This window comes from Acinonyx jubatus, chromosome B2 (assembly GCF_027475565.1).
Source record: "Acinonyx jubatus isolate Ajub_Pintada_27869175 chromosome B2, VMU_Ajub_asm_v1.0, whole genome shotgun sequence".
In the NCBI taxonomy this organism is placed as follows: domain Eukaryota; kingdom Metazoa; phylum Chordata; class Mammalia; order Carnivora; family Felidae; genus Acinonyx; species Acinonyx jubatus.
In genome coordinates this window covers 21,851,470-21,874,431 of record NC_069385.1, presented here as the reverse complement: position 1 = coordinate 21,874,431, position 22,962 = coordinate 21,851,470, and the positions used below count along the sequence as shown (strand labels likewise).

The 22,962-nt window shown below is 41.2% G+C and overlaps 1 protein-coding gene across 5 annotated transcripts in view; it reads left to right on the top strand.

Annotated features, from left to right (window-relative positions):
* Positions 1-22,962, top strand: part of UTRN (utrophin) — a 511,459-nt gene that overhangs the window by 10,830 nt on the left and 477,667 nt on the right. The window contains exon 1 of one of the 5 annotated variants that reach the window (XM_053222146.1): positions 14,646-17,091. The exons of the other annotated variants lie outside the window; for them this stretch is intronic. Within the exon in view, the coding sequence (XP_053078121.1) occupies positions 17,043-17,091 (49 nt within the window). The 5' untranslated portion in view covers positions 14,646-17,042. Of the gene's footprint in view, positions 1-14,645; positions 17,092-22,962 lie in introns of those variants that run through there. 5 annotated transcript variants of the gene reach the window in all.

The window sequence follows — 22,962 nt, the reverse complement described above, 5'->3', positions numbered from 1 at the left end:
TACTTTTCTCTTTCATTTAAAGAAATATCTGTGAGGGGATTTTTCTAAATAGCTTGAAGGACTATGAAAAATTGTTCTTTTTTCCCCCCCCCTGAAACTTTGCTTGGCTGGAATACCTATGCTTTGGAGCGGGCTCTTTGAACAGGTTTGTTTTTTTCCATGAGCCCTGGGGATTTGTGGTGAGGGACGGTAACCCTGATGGAAATTCAACTCTGACTGAGGAGTGCAGCTATTCTTGTAATGCGTATAAAAATATTCTCCATGTTGTCGCCTCATTACGTTGAAGGAGTGCAGTTCTAGAAGAGCCTTCTGTATTAATGTGATTCTCATGATCTGTTACTGTGGTGGTGGAAGCTCTGTAGGTGACCCATTCCCAAATGGAAAACATGAATTGCTGAGAATGTTCTAAGCGATGGAGGTGCATTAATTATATGGACAGAATGGAAAACTCAATTTTACTGAACCTTACTTGAGGCCAGAAGTTTGAACCAGAGGCTGATAGGATGATTTTCTGGGAACAAGCGAACACGCAAGATTATTGCAGCAGTTGTAAATATTAGTTAAAATTTAATTGTGAAAGGATACTCAGGTGGTTTCAGATGTAGGGGCTAGACTGTTTTCCCTTAAGCTGTGTGTGGAGGCAGAGGTAGTTACTATATTACTATTTTTATTTTTTTGTATGCCTTAACTGTTTAATAATAAATATACTCAATTCAGGATTTGAAATGTGAGTCATTGTGAGTTTTTAATATATATTTACTCTTGAAATGATGGCTCTTGGACTGAGAAAACTAAGCCAACTCTAGCCCTTTCACTTTTGCTTCCTCTGCCCTTGGATTTACACCTGTCAACTACAGGAGGCAGGTCTTTTTCACCTTTCGCATAGCCTTTGCACTGGGGCCTTTGAACAACCGCATACCTGAGGTTTACTTAAATCCTGTGGGTCTTCTCCAGGAGCTTGTACTCCTGGTCTGGTTAATAGGGGGAATTTTTTTGTGTGTGCTCATGTGTCAGCAATGATTAAGGTTTGGGGTGGTATAATCTCACATTGATTTTGAGAACTCAGTTTCTTTAAAAAAAAATCATTTCTATCATAGCCATTGAGCTCAAAGTGTAAAGCAGAAGACTAATATTTCATAGATGAATATTTTCAAATGAACTTTTCTTTTGATGGGGGGGGGTGGTGGCTGGGTAGTTATTATGATTTCTGTCCAGTTCAGTAATTTTAACGTTTAATTATGTAACAAAAAACTTTTTCCAAAGAGCAGAGAAAGCACATAATAACATTTCTTATGTAGCAGAGAAGCTCATTTAAAAATTGACTTTGTGTCTCTAAAGTGGTACAGCTTTGAAATAAATGCATCCACTGTAGTTTAAAAAGTATTATCTGTTTAGATATTTTTTTTTAATTCGACAGTTTTAATATTTGAGAATATCTTCCATTCCACTTTCTAGTTAAGATTTTGGTGTGTGTGTGTGTGTGTGTGTGTGTGTGTGTGTGTGTAGACATGTATATATATGTGTGTGTGTGTATATATATATGTATGTATATATATATATATATAATGGGGGGTGTGGATAGCATTTTGAGGTTGATATTCACTGATTGGTTTTCACAGGCTATGTGTGAATCATGTTACTTAATGTTAATTCAGTAATTACATAGATGGGTATGTATGCTTTTATTTTGAAAGTTGGGTTTTGGGCTCATCCTGTGTGGTATTCTTTTTTTAGAGGGAGAGAGAGAGCGAGCACAAGCAGGGGAGAGGGGCAGAGGGAGAGAAAGAGAGAGAGAGAGAGAGAAAGAATGAGAATCAGAACTTGATCTCATGACCTTGGGATCACGATCTGAGCCAAAACCAAGAGTTGCATGCTCAACCAACTGAGCCACCCAGGTGCCCCCATCCCACGTGGTATTCTTAACTCAGGCTGCACATCAGAACCACCTTCTAGATTCTGATTCAGTCCTGTGGGGTGGGGACTGGGCATCTGGAGTTTTAGCAAGCCCCTTTGATGAATGGAGAAAGAAGGCAGCTTGAAGACTTTTGGAACTAAAGTGGAAACGGTGTGTGCATTTCAGAGGAGCGAGGAGAACTGTAGTCACATGTTGAAGATTCTTTCTCTACTTCCCTTTGAACATTTAAAAAAGGCAATGGATTCTTGTATTGGATATTTTTTATTTTGCTTTGTATTTTGAAGAGTTTGGGTTATATTGAGCAAAGGTAAAACCGTGGAGAGTGGGGAAGGAGAGTGATGAAATTTGGTACATTTCTTCTCCTGGCCCATTAGACCAGGAGATCATACCAAAATATTCAGCAGCAAAATACTTCTTATTGAGTTCCTTGGTCTTCAGCTCATTGTACTTAACCTCTTCCTGCTGTAAGCCTATGCCATATCCTGAAGTCTTACATGGAGTCCTCTGATGAATTCACTGTAAAAACTTATTGTGTATATTTTCTAAGAAATTATTTCTAAGACAGGTATGTTTTTGACTCATGGCGGAGAAGAGATTCTCGTGTCTAATCCTGTATGCTGGTTTTCCTTTTTTTTTCTTTTTAGTTAAGTTATAATTTATTCATACAGTGGAATAATTTGAAGTAAAAAATTCACCAGTTTTTTCTTTATTGATGTGGGGTGATTTCTAAAAATGTGATATAAAGTATAAAACATAAACAATATTTTGCTAGTTTACTTATATTCTTTAAGGTTGGAGACAATATTACACATGTATTTCCCTCCCTGTTTTTGTAATTTTATTTTTAAAATTTACTTATTTTTTTAAAGTTTATTTATTTTTGAGAGAGAGAGAGAGAGAGAGAGAGAGAGAGAGAGAGAGCACGAGCAAGGGAGGGGCAGAGAGGGGGAGAAAATCCCAAGCAGGCTCTGCACTATCATCGCAGAGCCTGACACAGGGCTTGAGCTAATGAGCCATGAGATCATGACTTGAGCCAAAATCAAGAGTTGACCACTTAACTGACTGAGCCACCCAGGCACCCCTGTTTTTGTAATTTTCAATAGGTGGCATCTAATACTTATATTTAATATAACTAGACTTCTTTTGATATAAAGTAATTTGCCTATCATTCTTTTAAAATGAGTGCATTTTAAAAAATGAATAATTGTTTCTATGTCAAAGATGAATTAACAGTGAAGTGACTTTTGGACCAATTAGGAGTTAAGTGATTTTTGGGCCACTCTAGCAAGTTCCTTTGACGATCCATAAATATACCCCAGAGGTCTTGACATGTCCTCGTATTAATTTAACTAAACCGACCCAAACCCAAACTCCCGCTTTCTTATAGACCTTGAGTTATGTCTTTGAGCTCTAATCTTTAACCTCTTTGAAGATATAGGAAGAGATTTTAATTTCTTCATTGATTAAGCTTCAGGTGGTTCAAAATATGTAATTCCTGTTATATATGTCACTGTGTGGAATTTGACATCATGTGTCAGAATTTAAGGGGACCTGTTCCTGGGGACATTTTTAAGATTGAGGTTTAAAAAGGGAGCACCTGGTAGGGCATAAACAGGATGATAATTTCTATCTGAATAGAGACTTTTGTGTAGAGGTTGGCCATGTGGGAGGTATGGGGAAGTTTCAACGAACTACTTAGGAAGGAGGCTTCTCAGAGTTATTTGAAACAGACCACAAAATAAAACCAACAAAATCTACTCCCAAACAAATAGACTTAAAAACAAAATTTGGTTTTAAGTTGTAACCTATTCATTTTTCAATTGTTATATTGCCAGTTTTAAGATCTATTGTCTTTTTAAAATTGAGATATAATTGACGTTATATTAGTTTCAAATGTAGTGTAATGATTTTTATTTGTATATGTTTTGAAATGATCACCACAGTAAGTGTAGTTAACACCATTAGCATAGATAGTTACAAATTATATTTCTTGAGATGAGAACTTTTAAGATTTACTCTCTTAGCAACTGTTGAATGTATAATACAGTATCATTTAACTGTAGTCACTGTGCTGTACATTACACCCCCATGATTTATTTTATAATTGGAAATTTGTACCTTTTGACCTCCTGCATCTATTTCACCCATCCCCCATCCCCATCTCTAGCAACCAGCCATCAATTCCCTGTATCTTTGAGCTTCATGGTGGTGGTGGTGATGATGGTGTTTTAGATTCCACATATAACAGGGATCGTATGGTATTTGTCTTTCTCTGTCTGACTTATTTCACTTAGCATAATGCCCTTTGTGAAGGCCCATCCATGTTGTTGCAAATGGCAGGATTTCTTTCTTTATTATGGTTGAATAATTATTGTATGTATACATCACATTTTTTTTTTTTAATCCATTCATCCATTGAAGGACATTCAGGTTGTTCCCATGTCTTGGCTGTTGTAGATAATGCTGCAATGAACATAGGGCTGCGTATATCTTTTTAAGTTAGTGTTTTTGTTTTCTCTGGATAAATACAGAGAAGTGGAATTTCTAGATCTTATGGTAGTTCTATTTTTAGTTCTGTTTTTTGAGCAGCCTCCATATTTTCCATAGTGGCTGTACCAATTTCCATTCTTGCCAATAGTGCACCAAGATTTTGTTTTTTCTTCACTTTCTTGCCAACCTTTTTTTTTTTTCTGGTCTTCTGTTTTTAAATGTTTATTTTGAGAGAGAGCATTGGTGGAGAGGCAGAGAGAGAGGGAGAGAGCAAATCCCAAGCAGGCTCTGTGCTGACAGTGGGGGAAGAGGGAGAGCCCAGTGCGGGCTCAAACCCATGAACCATGAGATCATGACCCAAGTCAAAATCAAGAATTGGGACACCCAACCAACCAAGCCACCAGGTGCCCCATTTTTCTTGTCTTTTTTTGATAGTAACTATTCTAAGAGGTATTAAGTGATAACTCCTTGTGGGTTTGATTTACATTTCCTCAGTGATTAATTTGCATTTCCTCAGTGATTAATGATGTTAAGCACCTTTTTATCTACCCGTTGGCCATTTGTACGTCTTCTTTTGAAAAATATCTATTCAGATCCTCTGCCCGTTTTTAAATCAGATTTTTTTTTTTTGGTATTGAATTGTATTAGTTCTTTATATATTTTGAATATTAACCTGTTGGAGGAAGGCATTGAGAGGATGTGACCACTAACTGACTTGCAAGCTGGACCTGGGCAATCAGAGGCTCCTCACCCCCTCCCATGTCCTTGGAATGTACGTTGTGCCCACTGTTCCTGCCCTAGGAACTACTTCTGCTGTTTCTTTGGACTCTCCTTGCCACCCAGGCACCCCTGCATGTATGTTTAAATGAAACATTTAGGGATGTCTGCTACCATCTTACCTTTTTAGCAGCCCCCCTCCCACCTCCCCCAATAGGCTGTGAAGGAGGCGCATGGTTCCATGTGAGTACTGCCCACAGCCCTTTTCCTGACTTTGTGATGTAGCTTGCTTTGTTTTCTGTGCTTGGTTGTTTTACCCCTCCTAAGCTGCCAGTTTGGAGACCTCCATTCTTCAAACAGCATAAATGCCACAAGGCATTCTACTCTTCGATCACTGAGCCAGAATCAATCTCTCCCTCTTGTTCAGTCTCTATTTCTATTTTTGGCTGTTCTTGCTTGTGTATGGTCCATGCTCCCCTAATCTGACTTTCTGATGCCAGCCTTCAGCTTAGTCTCCACATGCAGCAAGTGCACAATGAAGGCTTACTATATATGCTAATGGTTAAAAAAAAATCAGACTTGCTTATATACATACTTTATTCACTCAGCAAATGTCTCTTGTTCTGACATTAGTGCTAGGTGATGGGCCCAGAGGTGAGCAAGACACATGTCTGTTCTTAAGGTGCTCCCAGGCTAGTTGGGAGGAGAGAAATAAATAGAAATCCTGTACAAGAAACAGGGCAATGCACACAAGGCCACGGGAACATGGAAGGAGGAAGGAGAAACTCTTGTCTTGGTGAGAATGAGGGTAGGGTTGGTGGTAGCACCTTAACAGGGGGAATTTGAAGCGTGCCTTGAAGGATGCTCAGGAGGTAGGCATGTGGACAGTGAGGGAAGGACATGGCAGGTTGATGGAAAAGAGCAATGCATTTTGAGTCTGTTGCTGGTAGATGAGTATGGCTGGGGCCTTGTGGATGGTGGGATAGGTCGGGGCCAGATTTTGAAAGCTTTTCTGAAGCAGGCTAAAGATTTGATCATTTCACTGCAGGGAGCCACCACAGGAGTTTTAGTGGGTTAATGATGGGCTTAGTACTATTTTTCAGAAAGATAACTTGGTTGGCAGTGTGAAAGGTAAATTTAGTAAGGGAGCAGAGTTGGGGGGAGGCAGGGAGTGGGGAAGGGTTATGAAAATAATTGAGGGTAGAGATTATGGGGGCCTGAACCAAAGCGGTACAAGTGGAGACGGAGTAGGGAAAGGATTTGAAAGATGGTTAGCAGTTAGTAACAACATATATGAAGCTGCCATGTAAACCTCACTTTCACAGGATCGGTTTTATGTTTTTCAATTGGCTGCATAGGTTTTTTCAAATCGTGTTTAATTTGGGTTCTCAGCACTTTTAATTATTAGTTCTTCCTCCATAATTAATTTTGAGTTCCAAATCATAGTTCTGATTTATTTTGCCTAAGGACATAGTTCTTTTTTTTTTTAAATTTATTTATTTTGAGAAAGAGAGAGAGAGAGAGAGAGAGAGAGAGAGAGAGAGAGAGTGTGCTCATGCACGTGTGCAAGTGGGAGGGGCAGAAGGAGAGGGAGACAGAGAATCCCAAGCAGGCTTCTGTTGTCAGCAAGCAGCCTGACTCAGGGCTTGATCCCACTACCTGTGAGATCACGACCTGAGCCGAGATCAAGAGTCAGACGCTTAACTGACTGAGCCACCCAGGTGCCCCCAGAATTAATTTTCTTAACTTGCTTCATTTCTACATTTTAAAGGTAGCTTTAATTACTCATCAATTACATTGAATACTGCTATTTTTCTAAAGTGTTATCTCTTGGTCAGTTCGTTTCAGTAACTTTGAATTGAGTTGTTTCAATAGCATTTGTACTTTTTCTTTTCTTTTTTTAATGTTTATTTTGAGAGAGAAAGAGAGAGACAGAGGGTGAGTGGGGGAGGGGCAGAGAGAGAGAGGGAGAGAGAGAGAGAGAGAGAGAGAGAGAGAGAGAGAGAGAGAGAGAGAGAGAAAGACACAGAATCTGAAGAGGCTCCAGGCTCTGAGCTGTCAGCACAGAGCCCAACATGGGGCTTGAACTCACAGACTGCGAGATCATGACCTGAGCTGAGGTCGGATGCTTAACTGACTGAGCCACCCAGGCACCCCTGTACTTTTTCCTTTAAGTATGTTTTGAAAGAAAAGTCTTGCTTCAGGAAAAAATTAGATTAATTAAAATGTAAAGAAAGAGAAAGTTTGTTCATGTTTATTTAGTATAATATAAAAGTTCTTTGAAATGGTAACAAAATAAAGGTAATATTAATCTCATCTTAAGTGCAGATAATAGTCCTGGATAGCTAAAAGAAAATCTGTATGTGAAAGGAGTCTGGAAAACTATTTCAGAGGAACTTTGATTGAAGAACAGAATGTTTCATGTGACTGTGTGAAGATAATGTCATACTATATTACTAATTTCAGCTCCAACAGATAGGCTAGAGTAAATGCAAATTAAAAATAAATTAAGAACAGATGTTGAGAAATACCTTTCATTTAGGGAATAATTAAATAGTGGAAAGGTCATTGGAGTTTAGTCAATAAAGCTGGGATGCTTCGAAATCATAATTACTCAAGTAACAGATGCTTTTCTTAATATGATGCTTTGCTGTGGAGGTTTGGGTAATAGGAGAAAGAAAAGGCTGTTATTGTATTGTTTTTCTTTTGAGTTCCATCTTGCAAATGCTTATATTCAGTAGGCTAACTTTAAATTCTGGTGTGTAACCTGTTATCTCAGAATGGTGGTTCCCTTGACCTTTAAGACAAAATAAAAGGTCTCATTTGAAAACTATGCATTGTTGGGTTGGGCATTGGTGGTGTCTAAGGTTTTGATTTGGCCAGTTTAATTGTCACTTTTGGTTGTGAATCTAGGCTTTCTTTAAGATTCAGTTCCATCTGGGGCGCCTGGCTGGCTCAGTCAGTTAAGCGGCTGACTTTGGCTCAGGTCATGATCTCACAGTCTGTGGGTTCAAGACCCATGTTGGGCTCTGTGCTGACAGCTCAGAGCCTTGAGCCTGCTTTGGATTCCGTGTCTCCCTCTCTCTCTGCCCCTAACCCACTGGCATTCTGTCTCTGTCTCTCTCAAAAATAAATAATAAAAAAACATTAAAAAATTAAAAAAAAAAGATTCAGCTCTATCTTATGTTGTGGAGATTGTTAGGGAAGAACTTATTTGAGTCTGTATCTACATTTATCTACTTTATCTAGTCTATCTATAAAAGACATTGTTTTTTTAAACTTACTTTTATTAATTTTTTATTTTAAAGATTTTACTTTTTTTAAAGTTTATTTATTTATTTATTTAGAGAGAAAGAGAGTGTGCACACGAGAGGGGTAGGGGTAGAGAGAGAGGCGGGGTCTGGGCTGAGTGCACTGCCAGTCAGACTGACGAAGGGCTTGAACCCATGAACTGTGAGATCTTGACTTGAGCTGAAACCTAGAATCTAACACTTAACCCAACTGAGCCACCCAGGCACCCCAATTTCCTGAGATTTTTGGCTGACCCTAGAATGAGCATCTGGAGAAAGAATTAAAACAAAAAAATTTTTTTAATGTTTATTTATTTTTGAGAGAGAGAGAGAGAAAGAGAGAGGGAGAACCAGTGGGGGGAGTGGCAGAGAGAGAGGGAGACACAGAATCCAAATCAGGCTTCAGGCTCCAAGGTGTCAGCACAGAGCCTGATGCGAGGCTGGAACCCACAAGCTTCGAGATCATGACTTGAGCCGAAGTCGGATGCCTAACCGACCGAACCACCCAGGTGCCCCTGGAGAAAGAATTTAAGAGATGGTAGATTAGGACAGTGGAAGATGAGGAGTTAAGAAGTAGTTTTTGATTTTTATTATTTTTAGCAGATACAGGTACTTGTATCAGCTGACCTGGTTGGCTTATGGAGGAAGTGGGAGGGGTTATCAAGAAATGCTTGTAATGGATGCAATTTTTTTTACAAATGTGCCTCTGCACATTTTCTGGGCAAAAGTGTCCACAGTTTTTATCACATTATTAAAGGAGGCCTATGACCCACCAACAAGTTGAGTCTTGTTAGGGCTGTGTCTTGTAAGGGGTTTCTTTTTTTTTTTTTTTAATTTTATTTATTTTGAGAGAGAGCATGCATGAGTGAGCGGTGAGGGGGGGTGTGGAGAGAGAGAGAGAGAGAGAGAGAGAGAATCCCAAGCAGGCTTCATGCTGTCAGCACAGAGCCTGATGTGGGGCTCAATCCCACAGACTGTGAGATCATGACCTGAGCAGAGATCAGATGCTCAACCAACTGAGCCACGCAGGTGCCCCTCATTCTTTTTTTGCTGGAAATGAAATGGGCAGTTGATACTCTGGCATGAGATTAAGATCCACACTATTGATACAACTTAGATCCTGGACATTAGGTTATAGCTCCTGTTGTCTCAGAGCCATTTGAGGCAAAGGACCTCATTGCTAGAATTAGGATGAGTAGACACAAAGTTTGAAGGGCAAAATTTCCGATAATATTTGACCCAGTTTTGCATATAATGAATTTTTATTTGTTGATGAATCTTTCTCTTTTGTTGCTAAAAGTGGCAAATAATCAGACGTAAATTACTAATTAACAGTCTGGTTCAGATTTTTTTTTTTTAATTAATGGAACTTATGCTTCATCAAGCTCAGGTGGAGTGGGTATCACAATGCTTTAGTTTTTCTCACATCAAAGGTAATTTCTTTTTTCAAAACTGTTGTTGTATTTGTCACCTGAAAACAGGCCAGTCTCTTTCATACTCATGGAGTAAAAGTAGTAGTAGTTCTCATTAGAGGACTCTGCTCCCTGATTGCTCCTCCTTTTACATCCGGATCAGACCCCCTGCCCCCACCTTAAACCTCATGTCATCAGATTGCATCACCAGCAAGACCTCATCGTTGAGATGCCACTCGGTTCCCCCATTGTAACCTCTTACTTCTGGGTGACTTCAGCTCCTGGGTCACTGTCTCTAAAAGTTACTCTTGTTTAGTGATTTCAGGATGATCCTTCCAACAGTTGTCTCTCGGTTTTGAACTTCTCTTTCTTGCGAGCCTGTCTTCTGCTGCGGCGGTAATATCTTGGCAAAACCATATCATCAGTTATGACTGCAGCCCCTCCACAATCTGCATTTTAATTGTCATGCTTACTGCCCACCGCGTCTTCTACTTCTGGCTCACTTCCTCTTGTATCACCGTTCCAGCCATCTCTGATGCAGTGGGATCTCTAACCCACTGCTCCTGCCACCCTTAGGCTGTTGCTCATCCCTTCGTGTCCCCTCTCTGCTCTCACTGAGATTCCGTGGTCAATCACAATCACTCCTTTGCTTTCATTGTCTTTCCTGTTTCATCACAGTTGTGTCAGACTCCACCCCTGGCTAAATCTGACTCTTCACCTACTTTGTACCAGCCCCTGCAGAGGAACAAGCCTGGAGAAAAACAACCCTAATGCTTTACTTCAGTGAAATTCATGTTCACATGAGAGACCTTAAGGCTGCCTGACAATCTCCCTTCCACTGTTCTACATTATTATTTCATACGTCTTCTCTTTCCGGAAACATTCACCCCTTCCTCCCCATCCTGATGCTTAGCCGATGACTTTGCCTATTCTTGTCCTAAGAAAATTGAAGTAAACTGAAGAGGAATCCCCAGGGTCCAACACCACATCTGCCTCCAACCGGCACTTTCTCAAGGCCACCCCAACCATGCATCCTCTTGCTTGCTCAAGGACCTCTCCCTTCTCTCCTCTGCATCTGTACTATTCCCTCTCTAGTGGGTCCTTTCCAACAGCATAGAAAGTATTATTTTTCCTCTCCTAAAATAACTGTGCCCTTGATCCCACCTCTCTCTCCAGCTACCACCGTATTTTTCTGTTGCCCTTTTTGAAAGACTTCCTCAAGAGTTTTATATGCCCACGGTTGCAATTCCTCTCCACTCATTCTCTCTTAAAGCCACTTTAAATAGGCATAAAACTATTCAACTAAAAGTGCCCTTAGAGTTGCTACAGAGTCCCCTATTGCTAAATGAAGGGGTCAGTTTCCAGTTTTTACTCTCTCTGTCAGTAGCATCAACACAAAGTTGATCATTCCGCCCTCCATGAAACACTTTCTTCACTTGGTGATCTCTCACCAGGAGAGATGCCCCACACTCTCCTGGTGTCCGTCTTGTTCTTCTTTGCTGATTCTTCTTCTTAACGTTGGAGGGCATAGTACTTGGACTTCCTCTTTGTCCCACTTGCTCCCTTTGTCATCTCCCATCTTTTGGTTTGAAACACCATCTGAATCCTGGACTCATATTGCTAGCTCTGACCCAGTGATCTCCTGCTGACTCCTGCTGAACTGCATATTTCCTTTTTTTTTTTTTTAATGTTTATTTATTTCTTTTTGAGAGAGAGAGAGAGGGAGAGAGTTCAGGGGAGGGGCAAAGAAAGAGGGAGACAGAGAATCCCAAGCAGGCTCTGTGCTGTCAGCACAGAGCCTGATGCAGAGCTCCATCTCATGAAACTTGAGATCATGACCTGAGCTGAAATCAAGAGCCAGATGCTTAACCAACTCAGCCCCCCAGGTGCCCCTGGACTGCATACTCTGTTTCCTTTTGTACACTAGACATCTCCACATGCTTGTTCAAATATGAACTCCTGATCTCCCTGTAAGGCAAAGCTGATGCCACACTCCTGCCTATCCTTCTTAAAGGCAGTCTGATTCTTCCAGTTGTTCAGGTTGAACATTTTGGGGGCATCCTTGTAGTCTTTTCTTTTTCTTATAACCACATCCAATCTGTTTATCCAGAATCTAGTTGCATTTTATCATCTCCACAGTTATCGCTTTGGTGTAGGCCACCATTATTCTTGCCTCAATTTCTGCAGTCCCCTCTTTACTGGTCTCCCTGCTTTTCCCTTTGTCCCATGAAGGCTGGTCTCAGCCAGCAGCAGAGTGAGCCTCTTAAAAACTGAAGTAGATCCGTATCACCCTGGGTTCACAATTCTGCAGTGACCGCCCATTTTACCTAACAATAAAAGCTAAAGAGGGGCGCCTGGGTGGCTCAGTCGGTTAAGCGTTGGACTTGGGCTCAGGTCATGATCTCACGGTTTGTGAGTTCGAGCTGCATGTCGGGTTCTGTGCTGACAGCTTGGAGCCTGGAGCCTGCTTCAGATTCTATGTCTCTCTCTCTCCTCTCTACCCCACTCATACTCTCTCTCTCTCTCAAGAATAAATAAACATTAAAATTTTTTTTTTAAAACCTAAAGACCTTACAGTGACCTCCAGGGTCCTGAGTGATCCTGCCCAACTTCGCCTCCCCTTACCCTTTTGCTCCTTGTTCACAGGTGAAGGTCTCTCAGTTCAGGACCTTTGCCTTGGTGGCCCCTGCCTGGAGCACTCGTTCCTCAGGTGACCATATGGGGGACTCCCTCCTCTCCAGGACCTACCAGACCACCAGTGAAAACTGCAAAGCCTCCCTTCTTCACTCTTTACTCTGCACCATTTTCCCTGGCTTTATTCTGTTCCATGACACTTATCAGCCACCAGCATGCTTGACAGTTTACTGGTTGGCATGCTGATGTCTCTCAAACAGAATGTGAGCTCCAGAGGACATGGTTGTCTGGGTTGAATCACTAGTATCCAGAAAAGTACTTGGCACATAGCATATGCCCAATAAATAGATGTTGAGTGACTAAACAAATTGTGCTTTTTATTGCTTTCAACAAATGTGTAATCCCTGAGACACATATCATTTTGATCTTTATTGTACTGATTGATTAGCTAGCCTGTGACTGTTTCCCAAATGCTGATTGGCAGACCACTTGATGTTTTCAACAGTCGGGAAATGAGAAGACTAGGCCAATGTCATGGAGATGTGTGTCACTGCTGGGCTGTCAGCTGCACTTTCTTTTCCAAGTTTGCTCTTTATTCTGAGAATATGTTAATTTTTTATTTGGCATGAAAATACCCATTTAATGAAATGATGGTGATAGTTTTTCTAGGAGATGAATTCTGGCAGTAGGAAGCTTTCTTTAGGTTAAGCATGCCGAAAGGGCCCCAGAATTGGGTTCTCGAAAGTAACTGGGCTGTATTTTGCTTTGTTAACTGATTCGCATCCTCCCTTTCTCCTCCCTCCCCTTCCCCATCTCCTTCCCTCCCTGCCTCCTTTTCTTCCTTCCTCACTTTCCTTTTTTCCTTTCTAGTAAGAAAGTCCTTCTGGAAACAAGTCTTAGATGGAGGCTCATTTTAGGAATGTGACAATGCGTTGCTATTCTCTTTAATCAGGGCGGACAGGCAGGGTGTAGCTCTCTATAAAGCAGAGTTTGGGGGATGGGACTGGCAGGTAGATAACCCCAGGCCCCTGAGGGTTCTTCATGGGTTTGGAACATAATTTAAAATTACTGCTTTAGTTGATGGGCGCCTGACTGGCTCAGGCGGTGGAGCATGCGACTCTGGATCTCGGGGTTGTAAGTTCGAGCCCCACATTGGTTGTAGAGATTACTTAAAAATAAAATCTTAAAAAAAATAAATAAAATCACTGCTTTAGTTAATAAATTCTAGGGGACTTGCATGCCCTATTAATAAGAAAGGTCTTACCTTAGTCTCAGAGAGGAGTTAGGTTTTGTTTTGTTTCTGCAAATAACTAGCTTTATGACCTTGAATAAATCACTCAGTCTGTACAGTTAATTGATTTGTTTGTAAGGGTAGGAGTGTGCACTAGATGACCTCACACTGATCACTTTATAAGCTCCGGAGAACCAAATTGTTAATGCTTCATCGTCAGAGCGATGCCAGCGAAGGGTCGCGTTCTGTTACTTTCTTTCTTATTGTTGTAATTTCGGTTTTGTCTGAACTGATCTTGTGACCTTCCCGAATATTGTACACACTTGGGTTCTTCCAGACAATATTGTCTTGGGGATTACAGAAGGGATTGTATGATAGCATTTGGGATAAACATGTTATCTCTAAATTGGGTTAGGTGTCAAGTATAGCATGATGTTATTATTTTATACAAGATTTGAAAAGCAGAATAAGAAGACGCTACAGTATTTAAAAATTTTATTAGCACTGCCTTGTATCTTGTAATACAGCTCTGAATCACTATTCAGATGTGGTTTTGAATCTAAGCATGGCCACCTTTTGGCTCTGTGAACTTGGGCAAATTGCTTAGCTGCTTTGTGTCTCAGTTTCCTTATCAATAAATTGAAGGTAGTAATAGTACCTACTTCTTTGTGTTATAAAAATTAAAGATGTTAATATATGTAAATATTTCTTAAGTACATCCAGAAGTTTTGCTTTTTATTATTGCTATTATTATTATTTTTTAAGTCAACTTTATGCCCAATATGGGGCTTGAAGTCATGACCCTGAGATGAAGGGTCACAATGCTTTACCGACTGAGCCAGCCATGTGCCCCCAAAATTTTGCTTTTTTTTAAAATTTAGATTATTTATTTATTAAAAATTATTTTAAATTTTTATTTATTTGTGGGGGGAGAGAGAGAGAGAGAGAGAGAGAGAGAGAGTGAACATGAGCAGGGGAGAGGGACAGAGGGAGAGAGAGAGAATACCAAGTGTGAATGCTTCATGCTGAGTGTGGAGCCTGACTCGGGGCTTAAGCCCATGACCCTGAGACCATGATCTGAGCTGAAATCAAGAGTCGGATGCTCAACCGACTGAGCCACACAGGTGCCCCTAAAATTTTTTTTTAATTTTATTTTTTGAGAGACAGCAAGAGAGAGAGTAAGTGTGCAAGTAGAGGAGGGGCTGTGAGGGAGAAAGAGAGAGAATCTGAAGCAGGCTCAGCGTGAAGCCCGACTCAGGGGCCCAATCTCACCACTTTGGGACCATAACCTGAGCCAAAAGCAAGAGTTTAACACTCAACCAACTGAGCCACTCAGGCATCCCCAGAATTTTGCTTTAAAGCTTTTTGTCTTTGTATTTACTATGAAGACATTCTAGGGTAGACAGAGCATTTTCAGGTCATTTTATACACTTTTAGGTGGCATGATTAATTTTCATATGGAACTCATTTATTTTTTTCTTGTGTGTTTGCCATATATTTGACACATTTTTCTGGTAGGATTTTTAAAAAAATAACTCTGCCTTCATATAAAATCCCTCCCCCTTTCCCCCATTTCTTTCTTTCTTTCTTTTTTTCCTTTTCAAAGGCTTGGTACTGTGGTCTTTTGTCTGGGACCCCTGTAGTTGACTCTTGGTATGACTTAGCATACATACCTCCTCGAAATCTAATTTACAACCAGTTTATTTAGGTCATTTGCAAATGTATTAGTGAGAGAGAGGCTGCACTCATGTACCAAAAGAAATGTCAAAATTCAGCGGCTCAAAAAAGATCAAGGTTTATTTCTCTCTCACCTTACAGTTGAGACTTGATGAGTGATATTGGTGGCTCTGCTCCATACGGCCTCTCAGGGATCCTGGTCCCTTCTTTCTTGTTATTTGGCATCCCACATTGTTGTCTCATCTTCTCGGTTGTGGCTGGCACCTCAATACTATGTCCAAGTTGTAGTCCAAAGGAAGGCGAAGAGAGGAAGGGAGAAAAAAAACAATTTCCTTTTTAAAGGATGTGACCTGGCGGTTGCATGCACGATTCACTTGCCATCCCGCTGGTAGCAGCTAAGTCACATGGCCTCATTTGGCTGCAGCGGACCTTGAGAAATGTGTTTTGCGGTGAGGCAGCCCTGTGCTGAGCTAAAACTGACCGGGAGAGGGGAGAGGGCTGGATTTCTGACCAAAAAAAAAAAAAAAAAAAAAGGGAGAATGGGTAATGCTAAATATACTTTTATTTATAACAACTTGGTGAGCCAGGTTTGAATTTAGAATTCTCCAACTCCTTGGAGTTCTGTGCCAGAGCATGGTGGGGGAGAGAGCTGGCTCGGACTTTCTCCTTTGTTTTGTCACGGGGGCTTCATTCTGTACTGACGAGGGCTTTGCACACACAAGTCGGTGGTCCCCCTGGCCAGACATCTGGGGTCTCTCTCCCGTCTCACTTGCAAACAGTGGTGTGAGAAGTGAGCTCCTTGGGAAGCGAGCTCAGGGCTCATTTGGGTGGGATTATAAGGAGCCTGGGTGCCTAGGGTGTGTTTTGAAAGAGGTTGTATGGGCTCTCCATGTGTGCCCATGTCCATCCACTTGGCTCTGCGATGTCTCTGTCCCATAGGGAGGGGTGGAACTGGAAGGGGGCCAGAATAAGAGCCTTTGAAAAGGTGGTGTTTCAGGCAGGGCCTCTGTAGTGTCGGTCTTTGAGTGGTCCTCTAAAGAGAAACAGTAATTTGATGTACTTCTTAGTTTTCCACTTTCCCCTTGCTGCAGTTTCATTAATACTCATATTTATCATTTATAGTGTACACATTATATATATAATCTACTAAGAGTGGCATATTTTTGGAATGAACAGAGTGTCATTTTAATGGATGGTGAGGATGTATAAGGGCACAGTGAGGGAGGCTGGAGAATATTCACTTATTTAGCTTAATGTTTTCAACAGCTTAAAAAAACAACCCTTTGAGTGGCCCTTGTGATTCAGTGGCAGTATGCCCAGACTCAAGGGAGCCAGTGTTGGGAATGAAAACTAGATTCACTTTGAAAATCTAGAAAAAAAAAAGTAACTAAACAAGTTCCACGAATGTGCCTGATGGCTTGGGTCCTCCGAGAGCAAGCGGAGTACTTGTGCTGGGCCAGGTCTCCACATTCCCTTTCTGCACAGCCTTTGGCTCTTTCCTCCTCAGGCCCTGGGCCTGGCTAGCTGAGACCAGGATGCCGATTTCCCCTGTCCCAGGGCGGAGCCACTGCTGCTCTCAGAAATCCGGACCGCTTGCCGGTGGGAAATGTCGCAGTTTGGCGTCTAAGACCGCTGTTGGGTAGATTCAGCGAGCCACCGCCTTCCTGGATTGACGGATGGGTTATGATACACTCTCAATCTCTCATCCCAAACCCTGGGAACCAGGTGTGTTTCAGGATTAATGTTTTTTTAAACTTTCAGACAGCTTAGGGTACATATATCACATATTATGCAGTGTTTTGGGGGGAGTTTGGAACAGCACCCTGTAATTAAGTATATTAATATTTCTGCAGCAAAGTGTATGAATATTCATACTACATGGGACACAAACAAGGTTATAAATAGCCTCTGGGGCAGTTCAGGTCATGTTTTGCTGCCAAATGGGTTACGACAAAACCTTTGGTTTCCAGAACTTTTGGGATGCTGGCATCGTGAATTCCAGGGACTGTGCGTCTGCGATAGGGACTCTTTTCTCGGGGTTTGCTCTCTGCCGGATGCTTTCCTGTACTGCATTTTGCAGTGTTCACAACAGATGTGGGAGGAAGATATTCCATTATACCTTCCCCTGTTTGTCTCCCTTCCTCCCTTCCTTGCTTCCTTTTCTTTCTTTCCTGGAAACTGAAGTTTAGTGAGGTCCAGTGACTTGCTTGAGGTCAAGAGGAGGAGGCTAGGACTGAAGGCCTGGGCACTTACTTGCTATAAAAAGTTTCTAATTTGCTTGTTTGAAACTTTGGAATACAGATTGGCTTGTGGAATCCTATTTCACATTTAATGGTAGCTGAAAGACAATACAGCACTAAAAGCACCATTAGAAGTAATGACCCCTTACAACATTGTGTCTTGATAAAATGCCTTCTAAGTTCACCCGGCAGGGTCAGGAAGTGGGATCTGGGGCTTGCCCTTATCTGTAGATGATCCCCCTTCTTGCGGCTTCCTGGGTCCTCCTCCAGGCCCGGCAGGGGCCATCGGTCAGGGCACTGTTCCAGGACTGTGGGGAATGTGGGCAGGACATGGGCACAGTGTGGGGCGGAGAGGGGAAGATTTGGGTTTTTGGTGTGATGGAAGAGGTCAGGGATGGGGAAACTGGCTGAGGTTCTGCCGCTACTTGGTTAGGGCCGCATTCCAGACTCGTGTTCCTGTTTTTGTAGCAGTCACCATGGATGCTCCAGAAGGAGGTATCAGAGAAGTGGTGAATTTAGGGGATCTGTTAGGTAGGGCTGCTGCTTGGTGATATTTTGTCTTTATGAATATTGGCCAAAGTGGCCCTTCTAGGTGGACAATCAGACAAAGGCATCTCTTCTGGAGAGACACATTCTGATGGACACAACCTACTTAGTGGGCTGTGCCTCTGTGCCAAGAAGAAGGTGTTCTTTTCCTCAGAGCCCCTGTGCTGGCTGGGTTTCAATCCCCTTTGCCACTCTGGCCTGGTGTCCTCATGCAGTGGGCAGGCTGCATACCCCAATGTGGCAGTGTGGCCTTAGTAGGGATCTGCCACCTTAGGATCCTTGGAACTGCTTTGTGATGGTCCCGAGGGGGGAGTAGCTGCGATGACCATCCGTGGGTGAGGACACTGTAACATACTCACGTAAGCTGCGTACGCTCATCTCAGCAGTTGGTGCCTCGTGGCTCCTTGTCATCCCGATCAGGACGGTTCCCTGTACGCTCCCTCCCTCCAAAATGGAAGAGACAGCTGAAGGATTTCAGGATCTGTCTCCCCCAAGCGCTTCATCCTTCACTGCTTCTCTTGTTTCATTATTGTATTAAAAGGCACACGGACTGATATCGATTCTCATTTGGACGTAAGCGGTGGTGGTTGGCACTTACTGACCTCTTAGCTCCCATTCATGTATGTTGTGTTTCAGCGGGCTCCTGGGTGTGCCATTTGAGTTGGGAAATGCGGTTTGGTTAAAAGAAAACATCGGAAATTAGAAGGTCTGGGAAATATATTAGTATACCAGTCTCTTTGTTAGCAGTATCTTCATTGACATGACCCTCATTTAAAATTCAGCAGGATTTGTTAAACTTTTACTTCACCTAATATATAGGTCTGGGAGTCTTGGCCAGAGTCAGTGTTTTTTACGGGAAGTATCTGGATATACATTAACCTTTTAAAATTGTAACCAGTTAGTTACACCATAAAAATTAGCAATGTGTGAACGAATTGATTGCCTGCTAACTCCAGAGCGCATAAGGAAAATTAATTTTATATTGAGAAAGTATTTCCTAAAAGAGTGGAAGGAGACCAAGAGCTAATGAGCTTATGTGCTGAAACTTTTCAAATACATGATTTTATTTCCTCCCTACGGTGATTCTTTGGGGAAGATGGAAGTGTTTCTATTTCATAAATGAGAACACATTTATTAGTCAAGTCTTACAAGTATTTGGTTATACTTAAAAGATTACACTCCATCTTGTTCCAGACTCCTACAGAAAGTCACATAAAGAGTAGAATTTGAAAAAAAAACAACAAAAAACTCAACAAAAATGCAGAGGGGGTAGAATGAGTTGATTAGTTAGATAAGGCCAAGAGGTGTTAGTTCATAGAAGTTCTGCTTGCTGTAATAGACGATGCCCTGTCCCATCGTTAAACTTTGTATGCAAGTTGTCTGAGTGTTGTATTAGGCAGTGCAGAGAGGAGAATGGTTAGTAATAAGATTGACATTATCCATGAATTTTTTTTTTTTTTTTAATTAATTTGTTTTTTTAAAGTAGGTTCCATGCCCAATGTGGGGCTTGAACTCATAACCCTGAGATCAAGAGTTGTGTGCTCTACCGACTAAGCCAACCAGGCACCCATCCATAAATTTTTAAAAAGATGTTTACTAATGTGAAACACAGGTTTTTTTCTCCTGGCCCTGAGGCCCCAAAAGACCTTTTTTCTGGAACCTCATAATGGGATAGTGAATGATAGGGAGAAAGCTAAAACTATCTCTTCAGCTATATGTGATGTCTAGACTAACAGACTTTTGACGAGTTGCATCCTTTTCTTGTAAGTCACATAACAAATTTATAAAATCATTTTTGAAAATAGAGTTGGGAAGAAGTTCTCTAGTGATCTTCCTTAAATGAGCAGCAAATTTAAAAGATCCTGGTATCTCAGTAAGTTATCAGACTGTTGTAATATGAGGATAATATCTACCCTTATCTTTCTTTTCAATAATTAATTTAAAAAATGAGGTCCTCAGACTTTCCTGCTAAGAAACTCTTTGCTGTATGATCATATCTCATGGTACTTTCCCATAGTTGTGTGTATGTATTTCTATTCTCACAGTATGGAATTCTTAATAGAAGCTTTCTTTCTGGGTTTTATTCTTTCCTTTCCTGAAAATAGCTTCCAGATGGGATTATTTTTTTTTGACAGACCTCAAGTCCTTATGTTTTACCATTGTCTGATCTGTTATCCCTTCTGAGTTTCATTTTTGGCTTAGGTACTCTGCGTTTAGTATTTTTTAATACTCTGTAATATATACTGAAAATATTTGGCAGCTGTTATGAAGCTGCACAGTAATCTGGTAATGATACAGTGCTCTGGGTTTCTCTGTCACTCCCAGTTTATTAAGGAAAAATCTTCCTTCATTGTATTCCTTCTTTCTTAACTCCTTTTGTGTTTGCTTAGAAGATGGGCATAAAGATAGCTTCATCTAATTCCTTTGCAATGTCTACTGAAAAAATAGAAAAACAAATTTGTTTAAAATTTGTTTGAATTAAAGTAAATGTTTATAATATTTAATTAGGCTTAAACATTTTTTTTAAATGTGTATTTATTTTTGAGGGACAGAGACAGGGCGTGAGTGGGGGAGAGGCAGAGATAGAGGGAGGAGACACAGAATCCAAAGTAGGCTCCAGGCTCCCAGCTGTCGGCACAGAGACCGACATGGGGCTCAAACCCACGGACTCTGAGATCATGACCTGAGCCGAAGTCGGACACTTAACCTACTGAGCCACCCAGGCGCCCCTTTAATTATGCTTTTAAAAATTAATCTTTCATATTTTTCTGAATTCAGCCATATGCATTTCACTCCTTTAAATATGGTGATCTGGTGATCAGGCCTTTCCCTAGGCAGTGCTGTTTTGGGGTGTATTTGAGTGCAGTGCCGTGTTTCTATAGTTGCATGTTCTCTTTTGCCAGAGATCTTGACACTTATGGGTAGGTTGCTAAAATGCTTTAAATTATTTACTTTTGAGACATTTGCATGGATTAGGGATTTAGATTATTGTTCCCCAAGAGTAATTTAGTTTACTAATATCCCTGTGTTTCTTATTTTGTCTTTATCCTTTCTTCAATAAAGGAGTCTGGTAGGTTTTCCTATATTTTATTTACCATAAGATTTTATATACCGTAAGATTTATTTGAGACATTGTATCTATCTTCAGTTTTTGGACCCAAACTTTTAAAGTAAATTTTTGAAAATGTAAACTCCGGTGCCTGGGCGGCTCAGTCAGTTGTGTCCAACTCTTGATTTTGGCTAGGACATGATGTCATGGTTCATGGGTCTGAGCCCTGTGTTGGGCTCTGTGTTAATCGCACAGAGCCTGCTTGGGATTCTCTTTCTCTCTCTCTCTGCCCATTCTCCATTTATGTGTGTGCATGTGCTCTCTCTCTCTCTCTCTCAAAATAAATAAATAAAAACTTAAAAAAAGTGAACTTTGGGGACTAAGAAGCAACTTGATGGCTCTGTTACATTTGAGTGGATCTGTAGAGTTGCTCTGAAGATGCAGTGAATTAACAGTGTTTGGCTAGTACTGTTAGAGGCTCTTTTGTCCTTGTCATTATTACTATTTCCTGCCTTCCTTCTTGTCCTCTGTTGCCTCTTGCATCATTTGCTCTTGACTTTCTGCAGACTGTTGAGGGAGATAACCACTACCTCTCTTGGCCCAAGTTACTAGGTCTGTCTGAATGGACGTCGATCATGTTTCCAGTTTCTGAATTGGTTGGCACATGCCTGATTCTGGCTGGATTTCATCAGGTCGGGAGTCAGGGGGTTAGTAGGAGATTGAGGAAGAATAAGATTGAGACAGGCGTGGCATTCTGGAGCAAAAGACAGTTTCTCAAAGGGAGGCTTATAGAGGTGAAAACATTAATCAAAACAATTTAATGTAGGGGTGCCTGGGTGGCTCAGTCGGTTAAACAGCTGACTTTGGCTCAGGTCATGATCTCATGGCTACACTGGTGAGTTTGAGCCCCACGTTGGGCTCTGTGCTGACAGCTCAGAGCCTGGAGCCTGCTTCTAGTTCTGTGTCTCCCTCTCTCTCTGCCCCTCTCCTGCTCGTGTGCTGTCTCTCCCTCTCTCTCTCAAAAACTAAATAAATGTTAAAAAAATTAAAAAAAAAACCAAATTAGTGTAAAAACAGTAATGAGATAATTTAGTGCCATTTACTCTGTTTTCCACCCCTTCCTTTCAGTCATGCAGTGAAATATTAGAATTCAGGCTGATGATAGATTCACATAAGCCTCATTTAATACTGGGAATATTCACCTGAGTCAGCTATGTGCAAATCTGTTAAGTACTTTCCCAACTCAGAGATTCTCCTTGTGCTTTATGTACCAGGTTCTCTTATGGCCTCTTCCTGCCAGTGGGAGTGTGGTGGGGGAAGGTACTGGTTGAAATCACTCAATCACTCAGATAAGCTTATCGTTCATCAGTGGCCATATGGGCACTGATGTTTGGAATCAGCTGATAAGTTTAATCTCTAACACATCATTGTAAACACATTTGCACGTTTAGTGTTTGCTTAACTCGAACCTGAAACACTACATGAAGTAATTTGGTGTATAAGTAGTGTTGCAGGAATAAGAAGTATAGCTTAAATTGTTTTTGCATGCTTACTACGCCCATCGTTATTTAACTTTTAATATTATTTCTACACACACCACACACCTTCCCCCGACCCCGTGTATTCGTATGTGTTTGTATACACATATATGTGTGTATATATAGAGATGTACACACATGAATTCATTTCATTCTCACGACAACCCTATGAATGTGGCATTTCTATCATTATCCCCATTTTACCAGGAAACCAAGGCACGGA